The sequence below is a fragment of the Oryza brachyantha genome, chromosome 3 (assembly GCF_000231095.2).
Source record: "Oryza brachyantha chromosome 3, ObraRS2, whole genome shotgun sequence".
NCBI lineage: Eukaryota > Viridiplantae > Streptophyta > Magnoliopsida > Poales > Poaceae > Oryza > Oryza brachyantha.
Window position 1 is genome coordinate 26,299,649 of NC_023165.2, and position 9,104 is coordinate 26,308,752.

At 42.6% G+C, this 9,104-nt stretch overlaps 1 protein-coding gene across 1 annotated transcript; it reads right to left on the minus strand.

The window, feature by feature from the left end:
* Positions 1 to 5,583: 5,583 nt before the first annotated feature.
* Positions 5,584 to 8,256, minus strand: LOC102703479. Its single transcript, XM_006651792.3, has 9 exons — positions 8,001 to 8,256; positions 7,828 to 7,889; positions 7,673 to 7,734; positions 6,750 to 7,578; positions 6,573 to 6,662; positions 6,385 to 6,483; positions 6,242 to 6,301; positions 6,000 to 6,142; positions 5,584 to 5,896 (listed from the first exon to the last, which is right to left on the minus strand). The coding sequence occupies exons 1-9, from the start codon at positions 8,173 to 8,175 to the stop codon at positions 5,812 to 5,814; spliced, it is 1,605 nt and encodes a 534-aa protein (XP_006651855.1). The 5' UTR covers positions 8,176 to 8,256; the 3' UTR covers positions 5,584 to 5,811.
* Positions 8,257 to 9,104: the final 848 nt, after the last annotated feature.

Genomic DNA, 9,104 nt, shown 5'->3' on the forward strand with positions numbered 1-9,104 from the left:
CCTACTTTCACACATTGGTGTTCCTTAGCCCTTCACCGTCCCTTCATAGTATATGGGTCTCCACCGGCCCACGGTCTATTAGGCCTTCACATAATGTGTTTATCAGGTTAGAGATGTTAAACTAGCCAGGCTCTGATACCAATTATAAAATCGTAAAAGGTCTTTTTCACCCAAAAGTTAGTCATTGAGGTGAGGGGATCTTCCACTTATATCTTTGGTCTTTTGTTTCTCTACAACCAATAGTGACTATTCAACCCAAATCACCTATGGGAGACGCAAGGACGAACGATAATCTATCACTCATTATCATCATACCGTCGTCACTCCTAAAAAATTTTAGGAACTAAATAGCCACATATAGGCTATTGCTCTGGTGAATAATGCGCAGCACGCAGAGCGATTGACCCGACAGGGCAGCGAGACAGCGAGAGCATTGCTACTGCGTGGAAGCAAGCATGCGTGTGCCAATCGATATCGCCATGAATGAGTGAGTGGTACTGGCAACCATGCATCACTCGTACATGCTGCATGCATCCATGGGTATCGCTACTAGCAACCTACTACAGCAAGCTGCGGTTGCAGCGTCGATCAGCGATTCAGCGTGCAGCTAGCTTGCAGGGCGCCCAGCCCTGCACGGCACGACAGTGAAATTAAGCTCTCACGTCGTCGATCTCCTCGTTGTACGTACGTACGTATAGGTCGAGCTGGCTCGACGGCACGAACGCACTGTGTTCATCAATTAACGCCCATGTAAATGTGCAAGCGTCATCAATACAGGCTGCTAGCCACAGTGGCTAGGCACTGTTACAATGTGTATAGAGAGAAATTAAAAAACTCAAGGCTGCGTTCAGTTCGCAAAAGAATTCTGGAGGGGAGTTCACATCGACGCGTATGGTCACATATTTAAAGTATCAAATATAGTCTAATTATGAAATAAATTTTAGAGACGCGAGACGAATATTTTAAGTCTAATTAATTCATCATTACCATATATTGGTTACCGTAGTACGTATGGCTAATCATGTACTAATTAGGTTCAAAAGATTCGTCTCATGATTTCTTTCATAAGTATTTAATCAGTTTTAATATTCATGTATATTTAATATTTTATTTATATGTCTAAAGATTCGATGTGATGTATTTTGGAAAAGTTTTTGGGAACTCATCCTCCTGAGAATGTATACACTAGACCTACGTACGCACATTAGCCGCAACACGTACGTATAATGCCAGCAGCAACAGCAGTCGATCGATGACCCGTTTGTGCGACGTCGATCGACTTTTCGTCGTTCAATTAACAACGGCCGACCGGCCGCCCGGGCGAGCTGCTAACTAGCTGTGAAAGCCTTCCGGCGGCCGGCAAACGGAGTGCGGACATGCTTGGTAGCTGGCTTACTGGCTAGCCATGTCGGCCAAAGGCGGCGTCTGACTTATCCACGGCCACAAAGCCCGTACTGTTTGACGAAATATAAAAAATTATTTGAACTTTTGATAACCAGTTAATAAGTATAAACGATAAAATTAACTATTATAAGATATAAAAAAGTAATATTTAAGATGATTTACAAAATATTCTATATAAAACGATCGTTTAGTAGTGTGAAAATCTAAGTGAAAGCCGAAGAATAATAATACAGACAAAAGACGCGGCATGTCTGGCTGTTTCTTGGCAAATCACACGGATTTCTTCTCGTCAAACACTATAAAACTCCCGGCGCCAATCAGGCAGATCGCGCCGCGAGCATCAATGGAAACCGTGCGATCGGGGGCATGGTGATGGGGAAATGGAGGGTGAATCGCACGTGCCTGCGCGTCCAATCTCGCGGTTTGGGCCCCTGTCCGCGATCACGGTACCTCGGCTCGCGAGGAGAAGCATGTGACATGGATTGCGTTTTTTTCCCTCCCCTTTTTCTTTTTTCTTCTTCTCATGGACCATATGTGGTTTTTGGCCCAGTAACGATGATGATTGCGGCAGCGAGGATAAAAAAGGAGTGTGAGATTGTTAACGTAACACAATTTTGTTAGCTACTTATTCCGTTGAATGAACGGAGAGAGTAGCTTTATCATGTGCCTGATCTACAAAAGCTTATGTTATAAACTCATTGGTCTTTGTGTAATGCTCACTTAGGTTTGCCCTTTTTTGCGGAAACTAAATGAGAAATAACGTAATGCGGAGGTTTCGAGGCGGGATGAAAGCAGACTATGGATGCGTTCGGCTCAGGGGAGGAGGTTAGTTATTTAGCACGAAAAACATATTAATAGATTACTACTTCTGTCCTATCGTAACTTTATTTTCCGTTTTTCCGTGTCCAACTGACCATTCGTCTTATTTGAAAAAAATTGTACAAAAAATTAAAGAAATTAGTCACGCATAGAGTACTATTCATGTTTTATCATCTAGTAAAAATAAAAGTATTAATCGCAAAAAAAATTTAAATAAGACGAAAAGTCAAAACATTGTAGGAAAAGAACTGGAAAATGATCTTATTTCGCGATCAAGATAGTAGTACATAATTAATTAATTATTAATTATTAAAAAATAAAAAATAGATTAATATGATTTTTTAAAACAACTTCCTATAGAAAATTTGTAAAAAAATATATTGTTTAGCAGTTCGGGCAATGTGCACAGAAAAACGAGGGGGTTAAGGTAACTTATTGGCTTTGCCAAACACAGCCTATGAATAAGATTTTGAGTAGTTATCAAGAAATCATATTTAAAATATACCTTCTTTAGGCAAAAATATTTATCGGTTAGGACAAAATTTAGTAAAAATTCTAAAATTTCGACAAACATTTTTGTGTTGAAATAATTTTACAAAGTTTAATAATTTTATAATATTATGATAGTATTTTTTTAAAGTAGAATCTATGAGTGTCACTTATTTGGTATTTAAACTAAGCATCTAATAAATTATTGATGGTCGGAATTTTAGAAGTTTGTTCAAATCATTTCCTATACAACAAATATTTTTTACCAGAGAATGAAAGTTTTAAAGTGAATTTTGATTGAATTTTAGCGGAAGTTATGATGCTGATAGTCGACACGGGTCGAATTCAACACTCACACCCATTTTTTGCTTTTGCTTTTGAGCTAAAATTTAAATCTTTAACCTTAAATTTAAGGTTACTTTTATGTTTTTCTAATCATAGTTTATCTTACCACTTTTGTTTTTAGATTACTAAAATATATATGTAGAAAAACTTTTCGTTTGCACCTATGACCCTTGGCAATCACCCCCTCAGTCGAAAAAGGTAAACCCGACATGTGCACAAAAGAAACGGTACGGGAGGAACGTGCGTTGGTGCGTGCACGTATTGCCTGTCACGTACCACATGCATGCCAGATCGATCGGAAAATTAACCGGCCGGCGACCCCACCGTCTTCTCTCTCTCTCTCTCTCCACACAGCGAGAGGGGGTAAAGGACGCGCCGCGCATCGCCGCTGCCAGCCACCGCGCCGCGCGGCGGCCGCCGTGATCTCTGCGCCATTTCCGGCGGCCGGCCGGCCGGCACCACGTCCTGCAAGTTGCAGCGAGACAGCCCGTACGCCTCCTAATCCTAATTTAACCCGGTGCTTTTAGCACGGCTGCTAGCTACCACTAGTCTACTACAGTACTGTCCATCGGTTTAACTGGGGCGTTCACGCACTTGTTTATTACTGGGATCTCCGATCTCGAAGCCGCCGGCATCCATGGAGGAATGTTCCCGCACCTCGCGAGAAGGAAGCTTCTTGCCCTTTGCTGCGAGGTGCCAACTGTCTGAGTATTTAAGGTGGAGCTCTTCTCTTTTACTCCCTTGATACATTTCATAAGTCAATATTTTATGTCAACTTTTTATAAGCTTAACAAAAAAATACTAGCATCTATATCACCAAATTAGTTGTACTAAATCCATTATTGAACATGTTTTTATACTTTATAGTTTGCATTGGACATATTCCTATATTTTTTATGAACTTGGTTAAATATCAAGAGGTTTATAAAAGGGAGTAAGGTATTTGGATTTTCTTAATTATTTAATTTTGTGATCGCTATGCAAGTTATAAATGACTGACCTGGGTCTTTTTGTTTCTTGCTTATATTTATTTATATGCGAATTTTGAATTTTAAACTTATATCTAGAGCTAATTTGGGGGGTTTTTTTGTGCAGATTATTTTATATCATCGGTACGAATATATATATATATATATATATATATATATATATATATATAAAAGTTCTAACAACAATTTATTTAATTAACTATTACTGTAAGAAGTTAACATTTTTCTTTGAAAAGATCACTGGAATAACTTTTATGTAGATTCTTTGTTTAGAAGCTTAAAAAACATGTAAATAAAAATCTGAAATCAATAATTAGAAAAGAAGATAGCCTGAGTGGAACCGTGCAGCAAATCCTTGTGCTTTCTCGGCAAAGCCTGATGGCGCTCGTGCGATGCTACAGACAGCTGGATCTGCAAGCATCAGTGATCAAATATGCTGCGAGACAGAAGATCTTTGCTCGGTCCATTTGGCCATTTGGGCCATCCTGAAGGACCCAGTTGAAGCTTCCTAGCGCTACCTTTCTAGCTTTGATGAAACATTACCAGATCCCATCCTTTTGATCAATCTGTTGCAAATCCGTCGAACTATTCACCGGATCCCACGCTGCCGCACACCCAGCTGAGAGGAGGACCAACCAATGGGTTCATGGTCATCAATGGCAGAGTTGATGGCAGCGGGCAAGCCGTATCCGTAGGCGAGATGGCGAGATGCACCTCTTGATCTGGTGTACATGAACAGCTCTGCACTACAATACAACGCAGATGCAGTGCTGCCTGCGTGTGGGTGGTCCACGTCAGAGTTTAGGTTACCGTGGTTACCGTCACGGTAACGCGGTAACCGCCCCTCTGTGGAGACACGGCTTCGATAAACTGCGGTAACCGAGTTCAAATTTAAGGAGAATTTAAAAAAATTGAGAAAATTTAATGAAAAATATATATGTTGATATATAGTGTAGTTTTGTCAAAGAAATTAATAAAAAAAGTGTATTTTCGGCGTAATTAAAAATCATAAACGAGTATCTCTGCGTTTTTTTTCGATGGACCGACGCAGAGAGGAAGGAGAGAGGGAGAGAGAGGGGCCAGGGGTTTGGCTTGGATTGGCTGGGCGGCTGGGCATCAGTAATCCTCCTCCTCGTGACATTCTGGATTCAAATTTATGTTCTGCCATTCTGTATTTTGTTCAGACTTCAGACTGATCAGTGAGCCAATGGGCTTGCATTTACAACAACAAAAACACTGTGAAGTTAAGGGATCTCACATGAGCTTATTTCACTTATATACTGATCTAAGTTTCTAATGGGCCAGCCCTCTACTTTCCCCACATTTTCTTTTTAGGGCCATTGAAAAAAAACAAACGACGTATTGACAAATAAAAAATAATTTGTAAATAAATTTTTATATACGTGTTCTTATCGAACTAAAAACAAAAGTTAGGAAATAAACTATGATATAAAAATCTTAAAATTAACTCAAACTTTAATATTAAAATTTTCAAAATTTGGCTTATAAGTATAAGCCCAAAACGAAAAGACGAGGCCCTTCGAGTTACAAAAGAATCTGGATGGTACAGAACAAAAGAATTCCACTCAACACTCGAATCGGCATGGACAGAACAAGGAAACATGATACATCCTTGTTGGTGTGAGTGTCCTGACGATTACAGACTACAGTATAGTTCAAGAACAGCGGGGCATGAATCTGATACAGTAAATACATACTCCTATTTTCATCCTTGGAGTTGACAATAAAACAGTTGTCACTTCAATCAAGCTGCAGCTGCTTGGAGTCTCGATATTTTCACTGAGGTCTTCTTCTTCTCTTTTCCAATCTGAGACGGTGCAATGGAGCCACTGAACAAACACAAAATAAATGTTACATGATTGCATTCTGTAAACACATTTCTCTCAACGCATCCAAAGATTTTTGTTTCCTGTGTGTGGGCTGTGGGCAAACCTTGTTATGTTGGTACTTCTTGTTGACTTCCCAACTGTTTTCCTATTCGTCATGGCAGGCTTCACAGTGTTGCAACGAATGCTATTCAAGACCCTTTTGGTTTCATCAAGCTGACCCGCGGCAACGTTTCTGGTTTGCTTCTTCTGAATATACACAGAACAGCAGACCAGCAGTTTAGCATGAGGAGTGTTTTCTAAATTGAGTTGGACCTGCAAAATCTTTTTGGAGATATCAATGCGCACCTGTTTCTCGCCACAGATCGGTTTGTCTCGTCCCTTTCCATCATGACATCTTCCTAGTTGCTGCATCAGCGTACATACATAATAGATCAGCGAGTGACCACTACATTAGGAATCTTATAGTTGGTGTGCGTAGTAGATCTTACCTGGTTTGCTCTTTTTCCATCCTTGAGTGCAGCCATGGAGTTGTTCTCGGTAACCGCCTGGTGTCTTTCTGGGTTTGCTTCTTTCAACACTCCTCTTTCCTGATTGAACATGGTGGAGTAAAAAAGGTTAGTACATGAGTGAAACACTCCACATCAACGAGCATTGCACAATGTAGTAATTAACTCACATCAGTCCTCAGCCTAAATGGCTTTGGATTTGTAGTCTTCTTGAGTTTTCCTCCTTGCTCTGCGTGCACTTTGCTCTGAATTTTAGCTACCTGCACATTGCCCATTACAATTTCAGGCTCATGTCTTAACTACAATCACAAAGAGGAAAACCAATTAAGTGCCATCAGTTTCAGTACCTTCTGTGGAACATTCTCATTGTTCTCCAGCTGCTGCATGTTTTCACCATCGGAACGGAAAATTTGCTCTGTTGGCTGATCAACGTATGCCATATTCTCCTTATCGGCATCGCAATTGTCAGTTTTGGATGTTTCTATCCCAATTCTGGATTCTTGAATCACCTTTCGTTCCTCATTGGTGCTTTCAGCTTCTGTGCATGCATTCTCATGCGCAGCTGTGTTCTCAGGGCCGTTTCTGTTTTCTTTACCAACTTCAGAGTTGGCAAGTTTCAACGAGCAGCCTAATATCTTCTTCTTCCTCACATCTTGCCTGGACTCTTGAGCTGCCTTGATGCTCTTCGCTGCAGTCTGATCGCATTTCTTGGCGGTGTTCTGATTCGACGACGAACAAAGATACCTGCTAGGCACCTCCCGGCACGCCAAATTCAGTTTCTTCATCTTGGAACAGACCTCGGACAGGGGTTGCGCCTGGCCCTTCGCCGGCGTCTGGCTGGCGTCCTTCTTCGGCGTGGTCATGAAGAGAGCTTTCACTACCGTCCCCTTCCTCGCCGCCGCTACCGGCTCCTTCTGGTGCTTCGCGCTGAGGAACGGCTCCTGCCTCGGCCGGACGGGCTTGCTCCTCGGCGTCGTCAGGGCTTTCTTCCTTGCGCTGGACGCCTCGACCCTCGCCGCCTTGGTCCGGGGCGGAGAGTCCCGGAGGGTGCAGATCCGGTGGGTCTTCAGCTTGGGCTTCGCCGCCTTCTCGGCGGCCTCCGCCACCGTGCTTGGCCTCGCGAACCGAGCCATGGGAGGCTTCGGCGGCGCGGTGTGCGGGCATTTCAGCGTCGAGCTGCACCACCAGATCACGAAACGGGTTCCACTTCAATCGAATGAACCATACAAAATTCATGCAGGCCGCGCGAGAGAGAGATCGAAATTCCCACCTCTGGTTCCTCCTCCTGATCGCCTTCTGCAGCCGGACGTTGGGGCTCCTCGCCGCCATGACCTGCCACCATTAAACCAGAAGCATTACAACCTCCTGACCACAAAATTCCCGCACACACACGATGGCGAGAGGCGGGACGAAGAGGCGACGCACCCGCATGAAGAAGCTCCTGTGCAGCGCCTCCGGGTCAACCTGCTCATGGTTCTGGTCGCAACCTGCGCACGCAGCACCACGGGCACGGATTAGGAATTCAGGGTCGGCGACTGCGCATTCATCATCAACAACAGAATCTCGCAGAGACGCGGTGGATCGGTGTGAGGGCGTACCGATGCGGAGGCAGAACCAGGAGGGGCCGTCGGTGGGGAGGGCGGCGTCGGGCGCGGTGAGGTCGACGAACCTGGGCGCCTCGATGTCCTCGTAGAACACGCGGTCGTACTCCTCCTCCTCGCCGCCCTCCCGCGCCATGTCGCGCTTCGACCAGGGGATCTCCATGAGCACCATCTCTCGGCTGATCGGAGCGCAGCTTGCTGATCGAAGTGGTTGGGGCTGGGGCAGTGGATTTTTGAGTTGGGGGAGATTGGCGACTGGTCGGGAACTAGCCGTTGGAGCGGCGCGTTGGAGTAGCGATTTTTTGAGGAAGGGGAAGAAAATAAAACGATCGTTGCCGGCACATGGCACGGTCTCCTTGAGAGGCCAGAGCCGTTGGCAGTTTGGTATGCAGTAACGCAGTGAGAGTGTGAAACTGCACCAGAAAAATACAGTGCGATGAGTGATGGTAGTGTGAAATTGTACCAGAAATTCACGAGGGATAAAAATAGAAATATCAAATATTTTAAGCGAAAATGAGTTTTTACTTCGGCTTATATTTACAAGCCAAAATTAAAATTTTAATCTTAAATTTATAGTTGACTTTAGAGATTTTTTCACCGAAGTTTATTTTTCAGCCATAGTCATTAGATCACTTGTATACGTATATAATTTTTTTATTTCTAAATTACTTTTCTTTTACAAATATGTTTTTTTGACTTTTTCCTAAAAAAAGGTTAATTAGATTCATGTCATCATAAATTTGCCAGTTTTAAAATATACCATTAATATTCGACTAATGGTAAGGATGTTATTATGATTTTAGAACTATTTCATATATGTTATTTTTGGACTAAATTGCCCTTTGCATATATCAAAGGCGCACCTAACAACATAGGGGTAATATGGTCTATTTTTTAAAAAAATACACCGAAGGGGGTATGGAGTGGCATATTTCAAATATTTCTGAAATTATAATAACATATTTACAATTAGTCAAATAGTAATGATATATTTCAAACTAGCAAATTTATAATGGCATTGATCTAATTAATAAAAAAAACAATTACCCCGACGGCTCTCCTGCCACCCGTGCAATCATCCGAGAAAAGAAAACACCACAG